The following is a 24,833-nucleotide window of genomic DNA, read 5'->3' as shown; positions in this document are numbered from 1 at the left end:
GTATCTTCCTGCTGTGTGGCCTGGTGGTGGTAACAGCTTTCCACACTGCTGGGGCTCAAAAGTGCTGCCACTCCTTGGTAGCCACCATGAACACTGCCCATACTTCTGTAAACTGTCCTTTCGCTATCGAACTGTCCTTGCTACCCCCATTTGCGTGTGTACTCTGATTCCCGAAAGTGCAGGGAAGACAATTGTCCCAGACATCCATTCCTCCCTCCATCTCTGTAACCCAGTTTTCTGAACCCCAGGAGGACAGATCCAAGCAGGGAGGCCAGCAGCTGAAAAAGTTGTCTTTATTGCTTTCTCACTGCCTCACAGAGCTTCAGGTCAATCCCTCCCGGGAATATGGTGTTTGAAGAGATAAATACTTATTTTGCCCCCAACTTATCAGTAGAGGGAAGTTTAATAAAAATAGCAATATAATAACAATTATTATATTAGTCATTATTATGACTATGATCAATAATAAAATGCCCCCTATTGTTCCCTAATACACAGATGGTTGAAGGTTTGAGAGAAAGGACCACCCCTTTTCTGGCAAGGGCCAGGGTGTGCCTGGAGACCCTCCAGCAGGCCCCCAACAGGGTCCATCTCCTACCAAGTAGCCTTTATAAATACCCTCCCCATCCTGTCCCTGTCCAGGAATTACCTCCCCCCTGGGCGGATTAGATGCAATGTCAGTTGGTTCACAGGGCCCCTCTCTGTTCCTGATCACAGAGAAAGGCCCCTCTCAGTAGTGTGCTTCTCTGGCTCCCCTCGGCTCTCTGCTCCTTGGCTCCTCTTGGCTCCTCTTGGCTCCTCTTCAGAGCTCCTCCTTTATTTGTCTCCTCCTCTGGATGGCTCTCCCTTCCTGCCAGTCACTAACACTGCCTCTTCCACTTCCTTTCCTTTCCCTTCCCCCCTCACTTCCTTCACCTACACCCTCCTTCACCTACATCCTCCCTGCTCCTTGTCTCTCCTCCTTAAAAAAAAAAAAAAATCCATCAATTTTTTTTTAAATCCTTCTAATTTTTAAAGTAACTTCTACACCCAACATGGGGCTTGAACTCACAACCCTGAGATCAAGAGTCACACCCTCTACTGACTGAACCAGCCAGAAGCCCCACCCTCCTTTCCTTTGGATCAGACTCTGTCTTTCCTACCTTGACCCCAAGCAGAGACAGCGATATGCCCCAACTTGGCCCCACCTAAGAGCTAGACAGTCCATAGCCAAGACCCCAGGTTGCTCCCAGGGCCTCCGTCCTTCTCCATCCCTCAGCCCATCTCTTGCTTGCAGGCTTTCTGAAGCTTGGCACTGGAAAGGAGAGCTTTGGCACGATTGCCCCTGGACTCCAGGGCAGATGGGCCCCCAGAGCAGAAAGGGGGCCACTGTGTTCCCAGTAGCTAGCACAGATAGGGGGTGAAAGCAGAGAACAAAGGCAGGATGAGGGCTGGGAGTCAAGGTCCCCCAGGGCCTGGGTACCCAGACCAGCTTCTGAGTCGCCTCCAACACAAGGCCTCCCTGAGTCCAAATTTCCACACATCCCGGGCCAGCCGGAGCATGGCATTCCTCAAGCTCTTTGTTCATTCCTGTCTCTTGGTCCTGGGATCAGGGTGGCCCCTGCCAAAGAGTGTCAAGGGGAGCCCTCTGATTCAGGGGCTGGAGGGAGGCTCCGGGGCCGTTCTGACACCTGGAGGGGAAACAGAAGGAAAGACTCCCAGTGCCTCCCAGAAGCCTCCCCAGGACCCATCACCTGCTACATCCGGGCCCTTAGAGGGGGCCAGATGTGAGGTGGGGGTGGGCCTACAGAAGAACCCTGGCAACTCCAACTTTAATTAACTCTGGAGCCCAAATCAAAATCCGTTTGTTCATTTACTCTATTCATCTATCAACAAACATGGTTTACTCCAGGCAGAAAACAAACTTGACCCTCACTATCAGGGAGCCCAGAGTTGAGGGAGGAGGACTGGCATCCAAGGAAAACCCTAGCACATAAGGACTGACAAGGAGGGGTGGAGGGAGCAGGGCGTGGGCCCTAAAGAAGCTGGTGGCTGCCAGGCACTTAGGTGATCTTTGGAAAAAGTGCTATTAGCGCAAAGCCTTGAAGGTGGCCTGGATGTTAAGGAGAGGATTCCAAGCAGGGGTGGGGGACGACACGGGGTGGGGGTGGGGGACACGGGATGGCAGGCGCAAGAACCTGAAGGTGTGAAAGAAAATGGCAAGTTCCAGGGCTCCCAGCAGCCTGGTGTGGCTAAAGTGGGGGTGGCAGTGGAGAAGTGGCCAGAGGGTGAATGGGAGCCTTCCAGCTCCTCTTAGGTCCCCTCCCAGAGTGGACTGTTCCCTCCCCTGATCCTTCCACCTCAGGCCGGGCCTCTAAAGAGTTCCCCTTCTGTGGCATTCTCCCTGTGTGCCAGGTACCCTGCTGAAGCAATCATCACCTCATCTGGTTATCATTTACATAATAATAATATCAAACAGTAACCTCATTTTATAGGTGAAATAAGCTCAGAGGGGCTCGACATCTCAGCCAGGGCCACAATCCTGGAGCAGTCCGAGCCCAAACGCCCACCTGGGCCAACCTGCCTCCAGGCCTCTGTTGGGGCCCGCTGTGGGGCAAGTCTTTCTCTTAGGATCCCGGGAGGGATGGGCTCAGCTTGTTCTCTAGCCTCAGGTCCCAGCACAAGGCCTAGCAAGAACAGAACTACCTGCCCTTTTATAGGAGGGGGAACAGCCCCACCAGCTCACCTGTATCAGGGAGTCTGCCGGGCTCAGAGATCCCTGGGGGCAAGACACAGACTCGCTGGACAGAGATGTCCAAGGCTTCCTCTTCCCTGAGCCAGGGGCAGGATGAGAGAGGGAACAGAAAGCCAAGGTCACAGATCAGGTGTCCAAAGGGGTGGAAATTTGGGGGAGGGCTGTGGAGGCAGGGGAAGCGGAGGGGTTGTCCTTACTGGCGTCCGCGTCGCCAGCGAGCCCGTCGCTGCCCACGGAGGCTGGGCGCCGCGAGGCCTCCGAGAAGCTGTGGGGACGCTGCGGGCCAGAGCCGCGGCTACCTCGGCCCTTCCCTTCTGGAGCCTGTTGGGGGGACAGCGCGGCAGGGCTGGGACCGGGGGCGCGCCAGCCTGGGGTGCCGAGGCCGCAGGCCCCGAGGTAGGCAGCGGGCAGCAAGTGGCTCCAGCGCGCCGGAGGGGCCGCTGATTGGCTGAGCCCCACCGGGGAGGCTTGTGATTGGCCTCGGAGAGCTCACCGGGGGCTGGGTCCTGGCGCCGGGCTTCCCGTCCGTGGGGCCCACGTGCACCAAGTGGTTGAAGTTGGTGGGCGGTGAGATGAGCTTGGAGCGCACAAACGGGTCCTTCAGCATCTCCCTGCGGGCAGAGGGAGTAGGGGGGGGGCGGCGGCGAAAGGGACGCTTCCCCGGCCCTCCCCCGAGACGGGCCCGCGCCCCGCCCCGCCCCCAAGCGTGGGAGGCCCCGCCCCCAAGCGTGGGAGGCCCCGCCCCCAAGCGTGGGAGGCCCCGCCCCCAAGCGTGGGAGGCCCCGCCCAGCGGCCGCATCGCGCACGCGCACCTGCGCCGCTGCTGCCGCTGCTCCTCCGACACGCGGAAGGAGAAGTGGCGCTTGCTCTTGGTGCGGAACAGCTGGCGCCGGCTGTTGTCAGTGAGGTCGGGGATGTCGAACTCGTCCTTCTCTGTGGGAGGAGCAGAGAGCCGGACGGTGCTCACACGCCCCCAGTGCCCCCGTCCGCTGGAGCTCAGGGTCGCAGCCACACGCGAACGCCCACTCTCCGTACTCTCATGCACACGCGCTTCCTCACCTGCCAGCCGGTTCCTGAGGTAGGTCAGGCGGACCTTCTCCGTGCCAAAGAGGAACAGGGAGCCCTCCGGGTTTAGGGGTCGCACCTGAGGCAGCAGGCACAGGGGTCAGCCGGGCTACCCAACTGCACCGAGGCCAGGGCCAGGGGCCTGGGGGACGACCCTCACCTTCTTGAGTGGCACCGTCTGGACCCATTCTGTTTTCCTCACGTCAAACACATCGATAGAATTCTCGCTGAACACTGTCAGGTAGGGGGCTGCGTAACCTGCAGGGCAGGAGACTGTGCTGTGCCGCCCTGGCAAGTCCCGCACCTCTGTGGGCTTGTCCTCGGCTGTGGCCCAGTGACTTCCATGCCCAACCCAAGGTCCTTCTGAAGACTTCAGGTTGTCCCCCCCACCGTCCATAACCAATCAGAGATTACAGTCCATGGAGCACTCACTCAGTGGCATGCCAGGCATAGTTCCAACCACTTGGCTAACTTTTTTCTCCTTGACTTCTCTCTCTCTCTCTTTTTTTTAAGATTGTATTTATTTATTCACGAGAGACATAGAGAGAGAGAAGCAGAGACACAAGCAGTGGGAGAAGCAGGCTCCACGCAGGGAGGCCGATGTGGGACTCGATCCCAGGACTACAGGATCAGCCCTGGGCTGAAGGCGGCGCTAAACCGCGGAGCCACCTGGGCTGCCCTCTCCTTGACTTCTCAAACAGCTCTGGGCAGGTAGTATTAGTATCATCCCTAACTTATAGATGACAGAATGGAACCCCAGAACTAAGTAATGGCCAAGGTCACGCAGTCTGATGGCCCGGGGCAGTCTGATTCCAACTCCTACAGGCTAAGTCTGTGCTACGCTACACCCAACTCCCAGGCCCAACCCCAGAAGAGCCACTGCTTATGAAGGGAGTTCTGTCCCCGTCTTCTAGCCCGAACACCATCTCACAGTTACATGTGAATGTACTGGATGCTTCCACTGCCTTGTTTGCTCGTTCATTCATTCATTAATTCATTCATTGACTCACTCATTCATTCCTCCAAACATTCATAGCCCCGAAGGTGTGCTTCCCTGGACTGGGTGCAGGATGTGATAAAGAAACCATCACATCCTGCACCCAGCTCCAGCCCCTCATAGGCCCCCGGGGTACCAAACCAGTCATTACAAGAAAGTGCGAAGAGCAGTAGGGCAGAGGTCTGCACACAGAGATGGGGAGCAAAAAGGAACAAAGGGCCAGTGATGGGGGAAGGCAGGGAGCATGAAAGCAGTAATGACTATGACAGAAATCATGGTGGTCATTTATGGAGAGCCTACCAGCTCCAGGCCCTGCCCTGGCATTGGGGCAGGACCTGTTTAAGAGTTTGCCAGGTACAAGAAGAGTTTAGGCAGGGGGAAGAGCATAAGCAGAGGCATGGGAGAGGAAGATCTGGTGCAGCCCACCTAGGGCAAAGCAGGGTATGGTCAGGCAGGAGGACCCTCCACAGGCCTTACCCCAGCCTGTGGGCACTGCTGGCCACAGCAACTCATGGACTCGAGACTTGCGGCCGGCGCTGTCCACATAGACCCCCGCAGTGGTGAAGAGTAGCAAGAACTCACTGAGGCTGAGCTCCACAGCGCCCAGAGCCTCGCCCAGGCCCCCACGGGATGGTGGCAGCTCCTCAGGCACCAGACTGGCCCCCAGCGGTAAGGGCGCAGCCTCATTGAGCAGTGGGTAGAGGGCAAAGGCACCGGCGGCTCCCACGCACAGCCGGTCGCCCAGCAGCCCCAGGCTCTGCACAGGTGCGGGTGCCTGTAGCTCACGGATGCGGCGCTGCCAGGGCCCTGGGCCTGGGCCGAGCTGGTAGCAGAGCACCTGGCGCTTGACAGCTACACAGAGCACAGGGGTGCGGGCCTGCAGGATGCGCCCGGCTGCCAGCGCCTGGCAGCCTCGAGACTCGGGGATCTTGGCACCCACCACCTCCGCACTCTCCAGCTTGGCCAGGGCGAAGAGGCGCACGCTGGGGCCACGGCCACACAGTACGACCAGAAGGCCTGCCATGGGGCTCACAGCCAGCCGCTGTACCCGCCGGCACTCGCCGACCTGGAAGATGTCTTCGGGGTTGGCAAAGAAGAGTCACCAGTAGGCGGGTGAAGAACAGCCCCATGCCCATCCTCTGTCCTCTGGGGCTGACCCCCACCTGGGTCCACCCTGGTGGCCCAGCCTGGCACATACCATTGCTATGCAGGTGGATCACAAATAGCCCCTCCTCGGTGCCCAGAGCAAGCCGTTCCTGGTCTAGTAGAGGGAGGGAGAGGATTGGGTCAGACAGTCCATCTGACAGCCGGAGATGAGACAGCCTGCCTGTCCTTCCTGAGCTTCAGTTTCTCCTGAGGATGTGGGGATGGCAATCCCACTGTCCCTGCATCACCGGACCCTTCTCTCTCAAAGTCTGGGCTGGCTGTACTGGAGGGAAGGCCCACAAGGGCAGGGGGCTGGGTGAGAGCCCCTACCCCAAGTTGCGGGGTTTGGGGTAAGACCTGTCACCTCTCAGAGCCTTGGCTTTCTTTATGCAAAGTGGGGACAATGGGTCCTTTTCACAGCGCTGCTTGGAGGCTGAAACAGTGCAGGCTGAGAGTACATTCACAGCAGTCCCTGCTCAATGCCCTTGTCCCCCCAGCTCCTGACTGACACAGGGGACTTGGAGGAGCCACATAGGCTCTCCAGGAGCTCCCACTCTGCATGCCAGGGGAAGTCCCAGCTCTCCAGGGCAGGGGCTGGCTCAGGGCCCCGGCAGCTGCCCGGAGAAGCCAGGAAGCACCACTCCCTCACTTCTCCCCCGGCTGTCATGAAGGTCCCGCCGAGCTCCAGGCTCTGGGATGAGCACAGTTGCCCCCACAGGAGGTCATATGAGGCTCAGCTGCGTCCAGGCTCCCCCGTGATCACCCTACTGCTGGTAAGAGAGCCAGGCCTGGAACCCTCATTTGTCTCTTCCTAAAGCCTTTGCTCTTTTCACTCACTTAAGATTATTTGAGCAAAAGCAGAAACTGGGGCACAGAGAAATGGAGTGGCAGAAGCCAAGCCCCCGGCCCCCCAGCAAAGGCTGCCACACACCTATACCCAGGGGAGGGTCACGTATGTAATGTGGAGACCACAGCTCATGGCTATAGGGACTGGGCAGTGGTCACTAGGCAGTCCTCCCCAGAGCCTGCCCGGGGCAATGCCCCTCAGCATGTAGCTCACCGATGATGGCAGCGCAGAGCGCGTGGGGCAGCAGGGGCAGCCCGTTGTCATAGGCTTCCTTCAGGGTGTACACAGGACGGGGCCTTGGCCGTGAGTCCAGCAGCAGCCTCTGCAGCTCGCCCAGCACCTGCAGCCAGCGCTCCCGCTCGGCCTCGCTCTCTGCCAGCAGCAGCACAGTACACACAGCGGGGGGGACCATCAGCTGGGAGGCTGTCACCTGTGGGCAGGGACCCAGGTGAGAGGGCTGTGGGTTGAGGGCTGGCCATCCCCTCTCTCTACCCACTGATGCCTCTTAGCACCAACGTGAGTGGCCAGGTGCAGTGCTAGAAGCTGTCTTACAGCAGCAGGTGGTTCACCAGGCAGGGTGGTTAGACGAGCACACCAGTAAGTCTAGAGCCCTGAACCAGTGCCTGAGTAGGGGAGGGACAGGGCATCGTGGGCACATGCAGCAGGGCCCCTAACCCAGGCCAGGAATGAAAGATGACCTCTCAGGGGAAGAGACATTTCTGCTGGAGCCCAGGGGATGAGTGGAAGAACCAGGAATGGTCCAGGGTGGGGAAACGCTTGGGGTGTGGTCTGGGCCCAGCAGAGGAAACAGGATGTGCAGGATCCATGGTTACAGGGCACTTTCAGAGCTGGGGAAGGGGACGTATGTTCATAGCAGGGAGAGGCTCCAGAGGAATTCTGGGGAGGCTGGCAGGGTCAGACACGTGAGGCCTCAAGGCCATGGGCAGGAGCGCCCCGAGGGTGATGGGAAGCCACAGGAGGCCCCAAGACTAGCAGGACACAGCTTCACAAACAGAAAGTGTACCGCGGCTGTGGAGTGGAGGCTACGGAGCCGTCCCTGTGGAGGCAATGGGGGGCAGGGGGCCGGGGTGCGGGTAAGGAGGGCAGCCATGGAAAAGGAGACAGAGAAGAGTGGCTGGAGCAGGGCCACATGGAGGCCGACGGTGGCCCAGCCCACCTGCCCTGGCGCTCACCCTAAAGATGCGTGGCAGGTCCCTGGTCTGGGCGTGAATAACATCAGAGGCCAGGACAGGGGTGGCTGAGAATTGGGGGTCCCTGGGGAGGTCCATGGGGCTGGTCAGAGACCACATTGCCTCTGGCCGCCCCCTCACCCCCCACTGCCGCACCCCTTTGCCCCTGCCCCTCCCTGGCACCCACCTTAGATCCAGTGCCTGCAGGAGTGCCCCACTGGCTGGGCTGAGTCGTGGGTCTGGGGCGTCAAACAGCAGCAGGCGAGAGTCGCTGAGGGCAGCAAACACCCGCTGCCAGCCGCGCCGCACGCCCGAGGGCCGGGGCACCTGGGGGGAAGGCAGGCATGGGAGGGCCCGCCAGGCTCTGGGATGGCCCCCGCTGCCTCCCCCTCCCCAGCCAGCCCCAGCTCACCGACAGGAAGCCCTCGTAGGCAGTGCCTGTGCCCGTTTCGGGGTGTACACCCAGGGCTGTGCGGAGGTGGTCAGGGGGCACGGGACAGGGCGGGGCCTGGGGGACGCAGGCGGAGTGACAGAAGTAGCCACAGGCTGTGGGGGAAGCAGGAGAAGCAGGCGGTGTAGGCTGGGTGGGGACAGCCCAGAACCAGGACTCTGAGTATTACCCACCCTGGGCTTCCCTGAGGCTGTGGTGGCACCTCCAGCTGTCACCAATTCCCCAGTCAGGTGAGAAAGAAAACAAACTAAATGGAGCATCGGGAATGAGGGGTGGACTAAGGGGAAAACCGGGATGGGTCAGGATCAGAGCAGTCTCCTTCTCTCTACCTGGGGACAGGAGGTGGGCATGCGGGTGTCGGGGGTGGGGGGTGGGGTCTCACCATCACAGCCCAGGCCCTGGCGGCCCAGGCCCAGCATCAGCGAGGTGCAGAGGAGGCACTTGGTAGGGGACGGGAAGCTCCGGGGCCGCAGCGCGTGTGAGCCAGGCTGGGGAGGCAGGACACGCATTACCCACGCCTGACCACGGCCTCCTGGGGCCCTGTGTCCCACCCCCGAGGCCACCGTGAGATGCTGATGGGATCAGGGAATGAGCCTGGGGCAGTGTGAACCCAGCCGCAATGAGTCTGTCACAGCACTCAAACTCACTGCCGCCGTCCCCAGTGTAGTCGGCCAGCCATGATGCACGCGGAGGGACCCAAGCAGGTCCTCGGAGACCCGGCAAGATGGCCTGGTGCCCCTACCCCGCTCCAGCCCTCTGGGTGCTGACCTTTGCAGGGGGTCCTTCTGCTGGGGCGGTGGGAGCCGCAGGCACTCTGGGGAACACAGCCTGCAGGGGAGGGCAAGCAAACAGGTGAGGAGGGCCCGGCGGGTGGTGGGTGGCCCAGCCCTCCAAAAGCGGGACTCCCGCCTCCTCACCCCCAGGCGCAGGCTGCGGCGGCCCTCTGGCCTCAGCTCTGGCTCCACACTGGGCCTCAGGTCCTCTCCTGAGATGCCCGGGTCTTTGCTGGAATCCTTCTGGGGAGTGAAATGGGGGGGAATCAAGGCCCCTGAGCTTCACCGGAGGATGCCTCCCAACCAGCCCCTGCGCACAGTTCTCACCTCTGAGCTCCAGAGGGACCGGAAGGGAATCAGGGAGTTTGAGGACTTAGCGTCTGCAGACAGAAAGCAAAGGTCACTCGGGGTGGGGGTGGCCCGGGCCCAGCCCCAACACTCATTCCTGAGGAACTGGGGCCAGCAGGAAAATGGAGCAGTGACTGCAGGCTGTGGTGACACATACAGCAGGTGCTCAGTAAGTGTTGGGTAGCGGATGGTGGGGTAAAGCAGCCGAGTCTGGAACCAGATCTTGTCTCCAGAGCACTGCAGGGCTGTCATGCCCCTCCCTGGCCCAGTCCCCGTGAGGCTCAAGTGGGGGCCTTGCTCAGGGACAGGCACGCCAACGAGCACCTACCTCCTGGCCCACGGGCCGCCAGCTCCTCCCGCAACGCAGCCAGCTCCTGCTGCAGGCCCTGGCTCTGCTTCTGGGCCTCCTGCAAACGGCTAAGAGTGGGGTGAGGGCTTGTCAGAGGCCACTGCGTGGGTCCCGAGCCCCCATGCAGGGCCTCCTCCACTCTCACCTCTCGGCCTGCAGCTGGGCCTCTTGCATGTGTGTCAGCTGCTCCTGCAGGCTCTGCTTGGCCCGGATCTCGGCCTCTAAGGCCGACTGCAACTCCAGCCTGGCTGAGGCCTCCATCTTCTGCAGCCGCCGGGCCTTCCACTGGTGGTCCTGGTGGCCAGGGGGGTACCCACGTAAGACATCCCTGGGCCTGGCTGCTTCAGAGGTCCTGCCCACCAGAGTGCACTGCCGGACTCAAAGCCCTAGATAGGCCACTGATCTGTTGTGAGCTCAAGCAAGTCCCTGATCTTCCCAGAGCTCAGTGTCCCCACCTGCTGAGTGGTACCCCTTCCCCCCAGGGTATTTCTGGGGCTCACAAGTGGTCGGGCAGGGAGTGTCTGGGTGCCCACGTTCCGTATAGACTCCAGCTCCTCGGCCATCTTGGTGGCCAGGGCCTGCAGGTAGCCTCTTGAGACCTTCTCATCGTTCACCCTGATTGGGAAGGGGGCTCAGGGTCATGGCCTGGGTTTCAGCCCCCTTGCCTGGGGCCAGCCCCTCCCCACTAGCCCCTCGGCCCCCACCAGCTAAGGATGTCAGCGATCTGGGCTTCCCAGTTGCTCTCCGTCTCTCGCCGCTCGCCCTCCAGCTGCTGCTTGCTCTGCTGCTCCCGCTCCAGCTCTTCCACCAGCTGGGGGCCGGGTAGGAAGATGGGTCAGGCCTCAGGGACCCCAGCACCCCCGAGCCCAATCCACGTCCACCCTCGTTTACTCACCATCACTTGCCTGCCGGCTGTGGGTCCTACAGGGCTGGGAGACAGCCTGCTCTGGGACCCCAGCAGCATGGACCACTCACCCTGCCAGCTCCCCTCCTCTGTCCCCACCGCCCCCACCGGTTCTGTGCCCTCCATCTGCCATGCTCACCCGCTCCTGCTCCAGGCTCAGCCGTCGGTTCTCTTCCTGGAGCCAGCACAGAGTCTCCTCCTTCCCACTCAGCCTGGGGAAGAGCGGATGACTCAGTGACTCCCAGCTCAGACCCCCCCTCCCGTCCCCTACCTGCCCAGGCTGCCCGACTCACCCATGGCTGTGGGCCGCCTCCAGCTGCATGCGAAGGGCAGCTACCTCCTTCCTCAGCTGTGCTTCCTGCGGCCCACCCTCAGGCAACCCCGTGCCATTGGTCTCAGAGGCCATGTGGATGGTCTTGAGGACATGGAGAGGGGTCAGGGCAGGAGCCTGACAGGCCATGGCCCACCCCACCCTAGGGACACAGGCCTGAGTAGGTCAGGCCAAAGGGAGTGTTACTCGGAAGAAGGTTAAGACCTTGCTACCTTGACTCGAAAAGATTCCTTCTCAAGACTTCGCTCCCACTGTCTCTGGAGCTGTGTCACCTCCCGGCAAAGTGTGGTCACCTGGGCCTGCAACTGTAACAAGGTTCAGAGGCAGCCGCTGCTGACCCTGTCCACCCCAACCCACTCCCCCGCTGCAGACTGTTGGGCCTTGTCAGCCCTAGCAGGAAGGTAGGCAGTGAACCTCCAGCTGGCCCCACTCTAAACATATCCCCTCACTTGGGCCTCAGCCAGCCACATTGGGGGTGCAAAGACACATGGTGCTGCCAGCACCCAGCCCTGAGCTCCTTGGGCTCCCTCCAGCCACACTGGGGTTCACAGGGGGCAGGGTTCTGCTGCTGTCCCTACCCGCCCCCATCGCTCACCTTTCTGCTGGTATCCTGGGCTTCCTCCAGCTGTGAGCTCAGGGCCTGGGTCTGGCTGGCTGTGGCTGCCTCTCTCTCCTGGGCCTCCTGCAGCCTCTGGAGCAGCTCCTCCTGCCGCTCCTGGGCTCTGCACAGCTCCTGTGACTGCGCCCGCAGCCCTGCCTGAGCCTCGGCCAGCTCCTGGCGGGGAGAGGGTCAGCGAGGGGGTGCGGAGGGCAAGGCCTGGGGTCAGGGTATGGACCTCCTTAGCATGGAACCCCAGGCCACTCACCTACCCACCTCACTGAGCTCTCACCTGGACAAGCCGGTCTCTCTCCTGCCATAGGTTGCAGTTCTGGCCTGGGCTGCTGCCATCCATCTCGGCCTCACCATCCCTTGGTGTCTCTGCCAGGAATTGTCACTGAGGCCCACATGTACTGACAGCCTCAGCCTGACATTCCACATGCAGCATCTCACAGAACTCTCACCACAGCCTGGGAAGTGGGTCTCCTTGGCTCATTTTCTACATTTAGGCTCAGAGAATTTAAAATACTTCCCCAAGATCACACCTTGTATACAGTAAGGGCAGGATTGGAATCCAGGCTGGACTCCAGTGTGTGCTAGGAAAGCACCTCAACCTCCAGGGTGAGGATGGGGGAAAGAGATGGGGTGGCGTTGGGGGGCGGAGTACCTGACAGCCTGCCCTGTAGAGTCTGTACTTCCTTCCGTAGCCGTTCCAGCTCCCAGTGGTCCGAGGAGACCTGCAGGGCCTCTGCAGAGGGGGCACTCGTAGGTGAGTAGCCAGTCCAGCAGTAGCTCCTGAGTCAGCCCACCCCCGCCCTAGCCCAGCGGGTCCCCCTGTACCTTGGAGCTTCCGGCTCAGCTCCATCTTCTCCTGTTCCAGACAATGGAGCTTCTGCTCTAGGGCAGCCAACTGCTCAGAGCTGCTCTCAGGGCCCGGACTGGGGAGAGCAGGGTGACATGGGTTGGCAGAAAAACCCACCCCGGGGATCCCTGGGTGGCTCAGCGGTTTAGTGCCTGCCTTTGCCCCAGAGCACAATCCTGGAGACCCGGGATCGAGTCCCACATCGGGCTCCAGGCGTGGAGCCTGCTTCTCCCTCCTCCTGTGTCTCTGCCTCTCTCTCTCTATGTCTATCGTAAATAAATAAATCTTAAAAAAAAAAAAAAAAACCCACCCCACCCAGAGCCCTTCCATCTTCCTTCATCCAGTCGTTTATTCATCCAAGAAACACCCTCTGTGAGCCAGCTCAGCTCTGTGTCCATCCCTGGGCTCTGTGCCCGAAGAAAGAGACCAGACCAGGCACTGCCCACAAGATCCCAGACCCAGGCTCAAGCCCCAACCCTGGCCCTTATAGGCTGTGTGACCTTGAATAGTCACCTAACATATCTGATCCTCAGTTTCCTCACAGGGCCTCTTTCAAGGACTGCCACGAGGAAATGGTGATTTAGGCCAGCTGGCCCCATGCCTGGCACCCAGTGGCGCTCAGTGCAGGTCAGACACATTTGTTTGTACCACAGCGTACCTCTTCACCGTGATCTCAGGCCAGCCCCTCGAATGAACTAGATCATCTGACCCAGTGTAAAATGGGCATAAAGAGGCATAAAGTGCATCTCCAGGACTTGGAGGGGTCCTTCCAACTGTAGGCCTCTGGTTCTGAGGCTAAAACACTCTGAGCCTGCTATGGAGGGTACTCTGAGGGCCAGAGGCTGGGACGGGACTCCTAGGAGGCATAGGCATGGCTCCACTAGAATTTGAGGACGTGAGAGTTGTCTTCCTGAGGGCTCAGAGCACACTCCCTGTCACATACAGGCACCTGGTAGGCCATTTAGCCCCTTTCCCACGGTCCCAGCGGGCTGCATTCCCAGTGTCCACCAGGCCAGGCAGCCCCTGGCCTCCCACTAGGTATGTGATGACTAGACTCACCTGCTGGAGGTGTAGGTAAAGCCCACGAATGGCAAATGGTGGCCAGAGAAGGCCCCGTGGGAGGGTGGTGGGAGGGTCCCCTGCAGAAGGAGGGGAAGGAGTGTCAGACTCCCAGGCATGGCTCCAGGCTGAGGCTCAAGACCCAGGAGACATCCCTGGGACTGGGAGTGCTGACCTCCTGCTCAGATGGAACCTAGGAGGGTGCCACGGCCCCCACCTAAACAGACCACAATTCCCATGAGCCCTTATGGTCATGGCCTTCCAGGTGCCGCTGAGAGCCTTCCTCTTGATAAGACTTCTGGTTACTAGGATAACACTTGGGGTCCAACAACCCACCTCGGTAGAGGTGAACCAGCCCAGGTGAACCATGACTCCCGTGAGCTTCCGGAAAGCAAGGGCCTCATCCTCCACCCAGCAACTGCTCTGGAGAACTTCTGGTTTCCCTTGGCCAGCAAGGGTCAAGGCAGTTTTCCTAGTGCAGTGGAACCCACTGCTCACCGGCTCGTTGAGAGTGTCATCGTCCACATCGAAGTTGGAAGTGTCCATGGGCCCGCGCAGCTCAGGGATGTAGGGGGCCGTGCTGGTTGCCAGCCGCTCCCAGTCCACACCTTCAAAGAAGGGGTGGTTCCGGAAGTCGTCCAGCCCTCCACGGCCCAGCCGCTCCTCCTGGCGACACAGCAGCCGGCGGATCAGGTCTTGGGCAGTGGCTGGCACGTCAGGCACATCCGAGGGAAACTGTAGGTGGTCCTGTAGGCCAGGGGAAGGGGTGCAGGTGGCTGTCCAGGATCCTACCCCCTTGGGTATACCAACCATATGGGGTCAGGCCTCCTGCCGTCCTCCCAGAACCCCAGAGCTGGTGGCCTGACCTCATGGTTCATGATCTTGCCGTAGGTTTCCACCAAGGATTCAGCATAGAAGGGCGTCTCCCCAAAGAGCAGCTCATAGGCACAGACTCCCAGTGACCACCAGTCACACTGCGGACCATAGTGGCCCTTGCCCTCCTCCATGGCCTGCAGGATCTCCGGAGAGATGTAGTCTGGTGTCCCTACTGCCACTGACGAATCCACCTAGGGGTGTTGGTGGTGAAGATGCCATGAAGACAGCCTTGGACTTGGCTCGGCCTGATGCCCCTTCACTGTAGCCCCGGCTCTGGCCCTGACACCCCCATTCCCTAAGGCTTAACTGGCCTGGTGACCCCACTTGGGGCCTAGACCCAGTCTTTCCTTCCCCTGGGAGCTCTCCAGGCCAGGTGTCCCCTTCCCTCACCCTGGGGCCTTACCATACCACTATTGTTGAGACGGAGGCAGGAACCAAAGTCAGCCAAGCGGATGTGACCATTCATGTCCAGCAGGACATTGTCTGGCTTGACGTCCCTGAGGGAGTGCAGGGAAAGAGAGGGGCTTGACCTGCATGTGTAGGTGTGAGTTCAGGCACACATGCACACTAGCGTTCACTATCTGTTCACAAGATACGGCGTGTGTGTGCATGCATGCAGGAGGGAGGCTGGTGGCGAGGCCTCCTGGCTCCCGAGAAGGAAGGTGGTTAGATTGGGAAAAGCGACCCATAAGGATGACCCCTGGAGGCAGCAGGGCACGCAGTGAGGGATGCAGGAGTTAGACTAACCCGGTGCAAACCACTAGCTGAGTCACCTTGAGCCAGGCGCTTACCTATGCTAAACTCTGACTCTCTCACCTGTAAAGTGGGCACAAGAGCAGCCCCCATCACATAAAGGTTTTGGTGTGAGGATTCGAAGACATTGTGTGTACAAAGCACCCGGTCTAGGGCTTGGCATGTGGTGAGCACTCAGCAACTGCCAGCTGTCCCAGAGCAGTTAGCAGGGGCTAGACAGGGCAGCAGGGGCCTGGGGGCCCTACCTGTGGACGTAACCCAGCTGGTGCAAGGAGTGGATGGCCAGCACCATCTCAGCCAGGTAGAACTGGGCCAGCTCGGGTGGGAGGCGGTCCTCAAAGCGGCTCAACAGAGTGAGGAGGTCCCCACCGGCATAGTAGTCCATCACCAGGTACTGGGTGGTGGTGGATGGGGGAGAGGTGGGGCAGAGATCAGATGGGGAGGGTGGGTGAGGGGCACCTGTCCCGGGGCCCTGCCTCCTGCCCGCCTCCCCATGGTCCTGAGGGGTTCTGGGAAGGCAAGAGTGTCTCCCAGCAGCTCTAGGGTAGCCAGCCACCAGCCAGAGTTCAGGCAGGGCCTCCAGGCCCAGCAGCTGGTGCCTCTCAGTGCCCAGAGCAGGGGTCTCTCTCTCCTTGGACCCAGCACCTCTGGCCCCCAAGGGCCTTCTCCTTTGTCCCTAGGGTACACCCTCCAGCTTTGCTGAGTATCCTCACCAGGAACTCCTCGTCTTGGAAGGCATAATGCAGAGCAGTCACCCAGCGGCTGTCCCCCTTCACCAGAACATCCCGCTCCTCCCGGAAACAGGCAGTCTGCAGCAGGTTGGGGAGCAGGGGGAAGGATGGGATCAGAGCCCTGGAAACCCTCCTTGCTAGCTCAGGGGACAGAGGAAGAATAAGTCTAGAAGCTCTGGTCAAGGTTGCCTGTGTGGGCCAGGCACAGGTGGGCCTGTGCTTTATGGCTCCAGGCCTCAGAGTTCTAAGGAAAATGGGAACTAGGCTAGCTTCTAAGAAAGGCCTATCGTGGGAAAGCAATGGGGGAGGTTGGCAGTTCAGCCAACCTGAACTGAACACGGTTGCCGGCTCAGCAGCCATGCCTGCCCCTTCCCCAGCATGCCCTGATTTCCCCACAGGCAGCACCCTCACCCTGCCCCACACCCCCACCCATTCGTAGGGTGCCAAAGTCCCAGCCAACCCCAAACTGACCTCGGCCCTCTTCAGCATCTCCCACTTGTGCAGCATCTTCATGGCAAAAATCTGCCCACTGTCCCTTTGCCTCACCACGGCAACCTGAGGCCATGGGGAGCATAGGGGTCAGCTCTGCCTGGGTGCGAACCCCCTTTCCCATCTACCCCAGGCCTTTGCCTTTTGCTCACCTCCCCAAATGCCCCTCGGCCGATCACCTTCAAGATCTCGAAGTCATCTCTCTGTAGCCTCAGCTCTTTGACCTTCGCTACGAAGGGACTAGCTGAGGGGAACACAGAGTGGGGCTCAGGGCACCTGCAGGGAGGGTCCCAGCTCTCTCTCTTGCCTGGGGAAAGCAGGAGCTGCGACCCCCATGAGGCCAGGACTGGGAGGGGCCACAACCCCCTCAGTTGTGAGTAGGAAGCATGGAAGGTGGGGTCCAGGCTTTGCTGACCACCTGGCCCCGAGACCTCCTGGAATCCATGGTTCCCTGGACCCCTGTCCACAGATGCTAGGTAGGCAGTCTCCATCCCAGGAGCTGATGGAACTTGTAGTCCTTCCCAGCCTGGGTGGGGTTGAACCTGGCTGACCAGGTCACCCTGGGGAGGAAGGGGATACCGTTCCCACCCTCAGCTCACAGTTCTTGGCGCCTGGCAGGACCAGGCCTGGGCCTGTCTTGGGAAACTGGACGGGCAACATTCCTTGTCCCCAGAGAGGCTTCCCTGCCACTGGGAGCTGTGAGCCCTCCTCTCCGGAGCCTGCAGGCCCAGAGGTATCTGGCTGGGAGTGAGGCCTGGGGCAGCCCTGGAGGAGAGGTCAGATGGTTCTGCAGGGCTTGCTCTGGGAGGATAGGCTTTTCCCGTGTGGGGCCTTCTGGGTCTGGAGGCATAAATAGCTCTGCCCATGTTCTCACAAGACTCAAAAACAGAGCCAAAAAACCTTTCCTTGGCCCCTGACGCTGGCACCTGAGGGGAGTGAGCGCTCAAGATGTCCTGCAGGCCTGACCAACCCTACAACTCTAGGCACTGCCTCCCATCTGGACTTGGCCTTTATCTGGGCAAGAACTTCCTCCTCTCCCAGTCCTGAGACTCCCTTGAGGGGCATCTCCAGCTACTCTCGGACCCTTTCCAGGCCCAGAGAGGGGAGTGGAGTCTGGAGGCTTAGGGAGGTAAGAGTGCCTGGTGGGGGCTGAGGGCAGCTGCAGTTTGGCCCCCTGCCTCAGTTTCCCCCAGGTAACTCCCTGCCAGCTGGGCGGGTCTGTGGGCAGGACAGGGAGCTGCTCCACAGGTTTATCAGGGAGAACCCCCGCAGCAGGGGTGGTGTGGAAACCTCATTACAGAAATTAATTGTCTCTTTCCCAGGTCTGTGTGTGCAGCTGGAGAGGAGGAGCCACAGGCCTCCAAGGGGGAACTGAGGCCAGGGTGGCTACCTATCAGCCAGACAGGAGCCAAAACCTGGAGTCCATGGTCAGGAGGATCAAGGTCCCCAGGACAGGCTGCCCAGTCCTCTTGCCTTGCCGCAGGGGATGGGGGCTCTGGGCAGGAGCAGGGACAAGTCGGAGCGGGAGCAGAGTGAGTCACCACCCTGCCAGTTACCTTGGGAGATGTCAACAGACAGGCCCCCATGCCGGGGTCTCAGGCAGAGACGCCAGAGGCAGGCAGGGAGAAGCACATGTGTGTGCAAACACACACACACACACACACAGGTGCGTAGGCATCACAGCAGGTGATGACAACACAATCAGATACGCATGAATAAGGTGAAGTCCCAGGGAGAGTGGCAGGCACCAGAGGTAGGGGCTTCCTAGCTGCACTCACTCTGGAGGACGGGGCCGGGCCGGGGGCCAGCTCACTAGAATGTCTTACAGGCCCCCAACCATGCCAGGCCAGCCCTTGGGCCTGCTCAGAGCTAAGGTGTGCCGGGAACGCTGGTCACCCACCGGGCAAACACCAGCCTCACCCCATCCTCCTGGCCAGGCCCCTCAGCCCTCCCCCCTGGCCTGGCCAGGCATAACCAGGGAGGCCTGGGGCTGGTGCCGGTGCCCACACTGGGTGGAGGGTTACTCCAGGTCAGCCACTTCCGGTGACTCAGATGAGTCAACCAGGAAGGGGTACAGACCCACCTCCAGCCAGGCCCCCCTCCCTGTCGCTGGGGAATAGACCTCAGGAAGCCTGGCCGGCGACTTGCAGAGGGAAAGGGGCTGAGGTTGGTTTCTGTGTCCAGTCTGGGGTGTGAGAGATGCCGAGAGATGGAAGTGGGCATGTGGGAATGTGTGTAGGTGTGCAATCCCTGTGGATCTGTGAGTAGAAGTAGGCAAGCATGTAATAGCCAAGGTGGTCCGGATGGCGTTTGGGGTGAAGTGTGGGGCTCCCTGGGTCTCTCCTTGAGCTGTGAGTACCTCAGTGTGTCCGTGTGGTCTGCGGGAGCCAGAGAAAGCATATGTGTCAGTGCGTGAGACACGTGGAGGTCTGCATGTGTGACTGTTCTCCAGGGTCATGAGGTATGAGTGTGAGTGAGGAATCTCTGACGTGACCCCGTAGCACACGTATTATGTGCTTGAGTCCGAGGTCTCTACTTGGGACCGAGGTTGTGTGTGTCTGGGTACGTTGTGAGTGGCGCACACGCGCCAGGGTCTGGGTAGGAAGGAGCGTGTTGTGAGTCCAAGGGAGGGTAAGGTGTGCAGCTGAGAGGGCCCAAGGGGTCCAGTAACGTGCCAGGCCAGCCCGCGGGGGTGCCGCTCCCGGCGGGAGGATCTGAGGGCGCGGGGTGTGCGGGGACAGCCCCGGCACAGGGTCCCCGGGGCCACCCCACCTCGGTCCCGCCCAGGCCACTCACCCCAGCTCAGGAACTGCGCCACGTTGCGCTCCCGCCGGAGGGGGGCGCTGCTGAGCTCGTGGTGCAGCCCCAGCAGCAGATCCAGGAGGCCGTCGAGCCCGGGGCCACCGCCGGCCTCGCCCCGCGCCAGCCGCTCCAGTGCGCGCAGCCGCCGCTCCATGGCTGAGGCCGGGCGCCCGGGCTAGAGCCGCGCCGTCCGCATGCCCGCCCGTCGGCCCGTCCGTCCGTCTGTCCGCGGGTCGTCCGCGAGTCCTCCCCCGCCCCTCCCGCCCTCCCCGCTGTCACCTTCCTCGCTCGCAGCCTGCGCGCCCACACCTGGGCGCCGCGCCCCGCCCTCTGCCCCGCCCCTCGACGGACGGCAGGTGAGCGCTGGCCAATGGGCGGCGCGACGGCAGGTGAAGGTGGGAGGGCGGAGGCGCGCGGGAACCGGGCCAACCCTCGGCCAGGAAGTGGGGAGGGCGGACCCCAAAGAGTAAGCTCTCGGGGGGCTGGGCTAGGGGGTCTCCCGCGGGGGCCGGGAAGGCTGCCTGGATCCCCGCGCGGCCCCAGAGCCAGCCTGACCCGGCCCGTCGCCGGCCCCGAAGCCAGGTAGGGGATGCCGGGGGCAGGAGCGCTTCCCTCGCCCCCTGGGACAGCGACAGCCTCTCCCTCTGCTCTGGGAGAGGGGCCTGGAGACGCCCGCGGCCCCGGAGCCGGATGGGAGTTGTAGTCCCCTCCCCGGGATGCCCGCAGCGCTTGGCCAGCCTCCCCCCCGGAGCGGGGGCGGGGCGGGGCGGGCGGGGCGGGGCGGGGGTACTCGCTAGTTTCTGATTTCATTTTATTTGTATCGTTACTGCCCACCTGGGAGACAGGTAGGTGAGGCAGGGATGATTACACCCATTTGGCAGACGGACACACCGAGGCTTGAGGAGGACGAAGGGGATTGGAGAGGCTGAGGGTGAGGAGGCCCCGCAACTAGCCCCCGGAGTGGGGCCGGGCTGGACTCCCCACAGGCTCCTCAAGCCTAGGCGGGAGCAAGGCCTGCGGCCGGCCTGGAACCGGAGGGCCAGAGAGAGGTGGGAGCTGGGCTGGACGAGGTAGGAGAGGGGAGGGACTGAGTCTGTCCAGTGGCATTTCTGATTTCTGCCCAGCTGTGTGCAGCTGGGCTGGCCCGGACGCCATGGGACTGTGCGTCGGTCCAAGAGGAGGGAACGAAGGGTGGGGCATTTTAGTGGCTTTAGACAACAAATTCTTCCATTAAAAGATCTCTTTGAGGATTTGCCTGCCCGCTCTGACCGGGACCTCCTTGAGCCCAGGCGGGGTCGTTGCCAGCGTCCAGGGAGGAGGCGCTCTGGGTGTCTGGAGCTGGGCTGAGCCTCCCTGGCAGCACACAGGGGCCTTCTACCAGGTTCCCCGTTTGCCGTCCTCTGAGACATGCCCTGTGGCTTCCCTGTGCCCGCCGTCTGCGGAATGGGGAAACGGAGTCAGGCCGGCTCACTCACTGCTGGCCAGGCGTGGGGGCAGGAGTCCGGCCGGTTGGTGCACTCTTACCTGGAGCATTCTAGGTTCTCCTGGGGCAGGGCCGGGTGGACCCCTCAGGGAGAGCCCCCACCAACGGCCACAGGGGGGCGCCAGAGACCAGAGGAGGGCCAGGTGCCCCGGGGGAGCCCAAGTGCCATCTCCGAAGGAACGGAGGGACGGTGTCCTGGATGGGGAGATGGGCGATTCTACTCCCCGCGGCCCCTCTTGGACAGCCTGATTCCCCGCCCGGCCCACCACGGCCCCCAGGGGTCAGCAGTCACGGGCCAACCAGTGAGGCCCCTGGGTCCTGGATCACTGCAGGTGCAGCCTCTGGCAAGTCCCTAGCCTCTCTGAGTGCTGTTCTCAGACAAGGCTGTCCTCTTGCCCTGAAGACCATGCCCAGGGGGCGCCTGGACCTGAATGCCTGGAATTCCTGCCTTTTACTGGGGCTCCCTATGAAAGCTGTCACAATAGGGGCACCTAGCTGGCTCAATCCTAGAGCCTGGGACTTTCGATCTTAGTGTTTTGAGTTCAAGGCCCAGGGTATAGAAATCACTTTAAACAATTAAAAATCTTAAAAAAAAAAAAAAAAAAAAAGACTCCATCCCCACATAGGACAGCAGAGAGGAAACTGAGTCACAGGCAACAAGGATTGAGTCCCGCCGAGGTCTGCTTGCACAGAGCTGGGACTGGTGCACGGCACTCCCCATCCCATCCCATACTTGATTCTGTTTGGTCCTGAGTTCGTTTTTTGTCACATTCTTGTTCCAAGCCTCAGTTTCCTTGCCTGTAAAAGGCGGTTGGGCACCCTGCCCACTCCACTGTGGCTCCAAGGTCAGAAAGCCTCTCGGGACTCCATCTGTGCCTGAACTGCTCCAGCCTTCGCAAGCAGCCTGTCCTCCAGCCCTGGCCGCAGAAAGTTCTTGCATGTGGTGCTGCTTCACCGCAGTAGATCTGTTCTCTGAGCTTGTATGAGCCAGACGGCCAGGGCCACAGAGTCCTTGCCCCACGGAGCCCTGTGTGGGGCGAGGATCTTGGCCCAGCTCAGTGGGTGCTCAGCAGGTGAGTCTGAGCAGGAGACCCCCACTACCTTCTCAGTCACTGCTTGTAGGAGGCCCTCCTGGGTGCAGGGGCAGCTTCTCTGCTCATAACCTCTCCCTCCCCCACTCCGAGTCCCTTTGGTATTGAGGTGCTGGGCACTCTCTCTCACCCAGCCTCGCAGGGAGCAGATCACCTGGATAACACCTTACGAATATTCCTATGATGCTTCTTGGCATTTCAAAGTGACTGCGGATATGTTATTTTCAGGACGTATTATTACCCTCCGTTGACAGATTAATACCTTGAGGGCAGCCCCGGGTGGCTCCGCAGTTTAGCGCTGCCTGCAGCCCAGGACCTGATCCTGGAGTCCCGGACTCGAGTCCTATGTCGGGCTCCCTGCATGGAGCCTGCTTCTCCCTCTGCCTGTGTCTCTGCCTCTGTCTCTATGTCTCTCATGAATAAATAAATACAATCTTTAACAACAACAACAAAAAGGATTAACACCTTGAGGCAGAGGAGATGGGAGGTGAGTGGTGCCAGCTTTGCCTCCTAACCTAGGCTGCGGGCTTCGGCCAGTGCTTGGCGGCTCAGGAGGGCGGCGTGTTGTGCTCAGATGCTGGGGACAGGGGCGAGGAAAGGCCAAACTGCGGTGGACTTGACATAGACCTTCTGCCAAGGGCCTTTAGATGGTGAGACCCAGGCCTAGCGGTGGGGGGGTGGGGGAGAGGCTAGCCCAGATAAGGGGGCCCCAAATAAGTGACAGGGAACCCAGCTTCTCCCACCCCTGAACATAGTCCTCCGGGTCTGCGAGGGGACCAGAAGCAAGACAGTCTCCAGGGTCTCCTGCATCCACAGCCACGTCTTCAGTCTCCCCAGCCTGGTCTGTGCCCCCACCCCCCACGCCAGTGAAGCAAAAGTAAGATTCAGCTCCAGTGACTGAGGATGACCCCTCCTGGAGCTGCCCTGGAAGCTGCTCTCAGCAGATGGTCTTGCAGGCTAACTAGAGTGGCAGACTGCCCTTGCCCTTGGCCACACCATAAGTCGTAACCTACTCCGGCCCCAGAGAGCCAGGGAAAGATGAGGCTGGCTGCGGCGTCATCCCGCCCTGCCTACTCTTAACCACGCACACATGTGGCCTTGGGCAAGTCACTTCCTCTCTCTGGGCCGGTCTTTGTGCACAGGGAGAAATGTCCAGCTCAGGTGTGAGAGGCAAATGGAACCCAGAATGGCCACCAATGGCTGCTGGAGCCCATCTGCCTAGAAGAGTGTGTGGTTGAGGGGGGCGGGTGGGGGGGGTACAGAGCTCACATAAAAGCTATGTCGTGCTGCTCAGGCACTCGAGTTTATTTCAGTGTCCACTGGGATGGCTTTTTGGGGAAGTGCTGGTAGAGATGGTGGGGTTAAGGGTCCCCACTCCCCAAGCTAGTCTTGGCAGCCCCACATACTCAATCCTCCGCCCTCCCTAGCACACTAAGGGTGTGTCCTTTGAAAAGTCCAAAGCTCCAAATGGATGGACATATGGTGATTTCATCATCCTGGTTTTTCTTCCAAAAACCTTCTCTGGGCTGTTCCAAAACACTATAGGGGCTCCCACACTCCACAGCGGCTGCAACTCCACGTGGTTTTATAATTATCAATCCCTCTGGGTGCACAGGAAGCCAGGCTCTAAGCCCCCCCTTGGCCACCACCCCTCTGGCCCATGGGCGCCACCCAGTCTGCGAGCGGCCTCAGGGAAGGGTGGGTCCTGCCTGCTTTGTTCTGGGTGGGGTGGGGTGCTGGGCTCCCTGCGCCAAGACTTACCAGCCCCTCTGGCCCACCACATAGGCCACTCAAGCTGGGCACCCCAGGGGCCCTGCCTGTGAAGCTGGGGTCACTGCATCTGGTGCATGAGGAAACAGTCTCCGGGAGGGAGGGGCTGAGTCCCAGCAAGTGGCAGAGCTGGGATTCTAACTCCTGCCTGTCTGGCCTAAGGCCTGCCTTCTGTGCACTTTCTCAGCTGTGGTGTTTTGAATGAGGAGGGGCAGGAGTGGTAGCTTGGTGTCCTAATCCTATCACAACCTGGTGGCTTTGGGCAAATCCTAAGACCAGCCCACTTGAGATAAGAACAGGACACTGGGTTGGATTCATGGTTTACTTTTTTGTTTACTAAGCACTAGGAGGAATGTTCTTTCTGAGGTGTTCTCACGGGATGTCAATATATAAAACAGAACTGCTGAGTGGGGCCTAGACAGTGGGTAGGCCCCAGTGCCTCCTGGGTGCTGGACTCTGAGGTGTCATGTGGGTAGATGACCCCAGATGCATCTTATTCCAGGAGCTGTGGGGACTGGGTGGCAACAGCCCCCCTGTGTTGCAGACTAATCTCTAAAGGGGGGGGTCTTCTGCCCAGGATCCTGGAGTGGGGGAGGGGGAAGGGATGAGGGACTGGCCCTCAGGAGAGTGGCCATGCCTAAACCTCAGCCTGGGAGAAGAAGAGCAGCCCCTCCCCGCCCCCAACTGTAAAACACAGACCCAGACGGGGGACCTGAGCTCTGAAGCAGCAGGGGGCAGACACCTGCTGAGGGCCTCTCCCTCAAGCCTTAGAGGCACAGCCAATTCCTGGGCAGCACCCCGCGCGGAGCGCAGGCCCTAGGAGAGCCTGCAAAGGGCAGAGCCGGCCAGCAGCGCCTCTCACCCACATTCTGGAAGAACTGTTTTAAAGTTCTGTTTTTTCCCTAACAGCAAGTGCACTCCACCTCTTGGGTGACCCCTGGAAACCGAGGGCTGCCCCAAGTCTTGAAGGCCCTCGGCTGGAGTGATTGCACTGGACCTTCAGTGTGGGGTTCTCAAATCTGAGTCTTCAGAGCAGACTTTGGGGAACAGAGAGCTGCAAGATTTTCTTTTTTTTTTTTAAAGATTTATTTATCTATTTTTATTTATTATTTATTTATTTATTTATTTGAAAAAGAGAGAAAGAGGCAGACACACAGGAGGAGGGAGAAGCAGGCTCCATGCCG

The 24,833-nt window shown here is 60.4% G+C and overlaps 1 protein-coding gene across 3 annotated transcripts; it reads right to left on the bottom strand.

Moving 5' to 3' along the window:
* Positions 1-270: 270 nt before the first annotated feature.
* CDC42BPG (CDC42 binding protein kinase gamma) lies at positions 271-19,481 on the bottom strand. 3 transcript variants are annotated; one of them, XM_038564059.1, is made up of 37 exons: positions 19,300-19,481; positions 16,656-16,747; positions 16,486-16,569; positions 15,997-16,092; positions 15,529-15,677; positions 14,934-15,027; positions 14,521-14,721; positions 14,153-14,401; positions 13,655-13,734; positions 12,574-12,671; positions 12,401-12,481; positions 12,026-12,114; positions 11,731-11,910; positions 11,348-11,440; positions 11,098-11,219; positions 10,944-11,016; positions 10,605-10,711; positions 10,401-10,515; positions 10,046-10,194; positions 9,880-9,968; positions 9,531-9,583; positions 9,348-9,446; positions 9,199-9,258; positions 8,813-8,918; positions 8,392-8,525; positions 8,167-8,306; positions 7,983-8,064; positions 7,003-7,219; positions 5,995-6,057; positions 5,274-5,873; positions 3,960-4,057; positions 3,794-3,878; positions 3,547-3,667; positions 3,228-3,345; positions 2,932-3,055; positions 2,726-2,811; positions 271-1,670 (listed from the first exon to the last, which is right to left on the bottom strand). In XM_038564059.1, the coding sequence occupies exons 1-37, from the start codon at positions 19,457-19,459 to the stop codon at positions 1,614-1,616; spliced, it is 4,644 nt and encodes a 1,547-aa protein (XP_038419987.1). In that variant the 5' UTR covers positions 19,460-19,481; the 3' UTR covers positions 271-1,613. The 3 variants fall into 3 exon arrangements, with proteins under 3 accessions (XP_038419987.1, XP_038419988.1, XP_038419989.1); XM_038564060.1 differs by having other exon boundaries at positions 9,348-9,443; XM_038564061.1 differs by lacking the exon at positions 2,932-3,055.
* Positions 19,482-24,833: the final 5,352 nt, after the last annotated feature.

This window comes from Canis lupus, chromosome 18, assembly GCF_011100685.1.
Source record: "Canis lupus familiaris isolate Mischka breed German Shepherd chromosome 18, alternate assembly UU_Cfam_GSD_1.0, whole genome shotgun sequence".
Taxonomy (NCBI): Eukaryota; Metazoa; Chordata; class Mammalia; order Carnivora; family Canidae; genus Canis; species Canis lupus.
This window is presented reverse-complemented; position numbering and strand designations above follow the sequence as displayed.

Coding starts and splice junctions, on each gene's coding strand:
- CDC42BPG (XM_038564059.1), bottom strand. CDS start 19,459: ATGGAGCGGCGGCTGCGCGCACTGGAGCGGCTGGCGCGGGGCGAGGCC. Junction 15,678..15,996: donor TCCAAGACGAGGAGTTCCTG/GTGAGGATACTC, acceptor ACCACCACCCAG/TACCTGGTGATGGACTACTA. Junction 4,058..5,273: donor AGCAGTGCCCACAGGCTGGG/GTAAGGCCTGTG, acceptor CCTGCCCTGCAG/GTTACGCAGCCCCCTACCTG.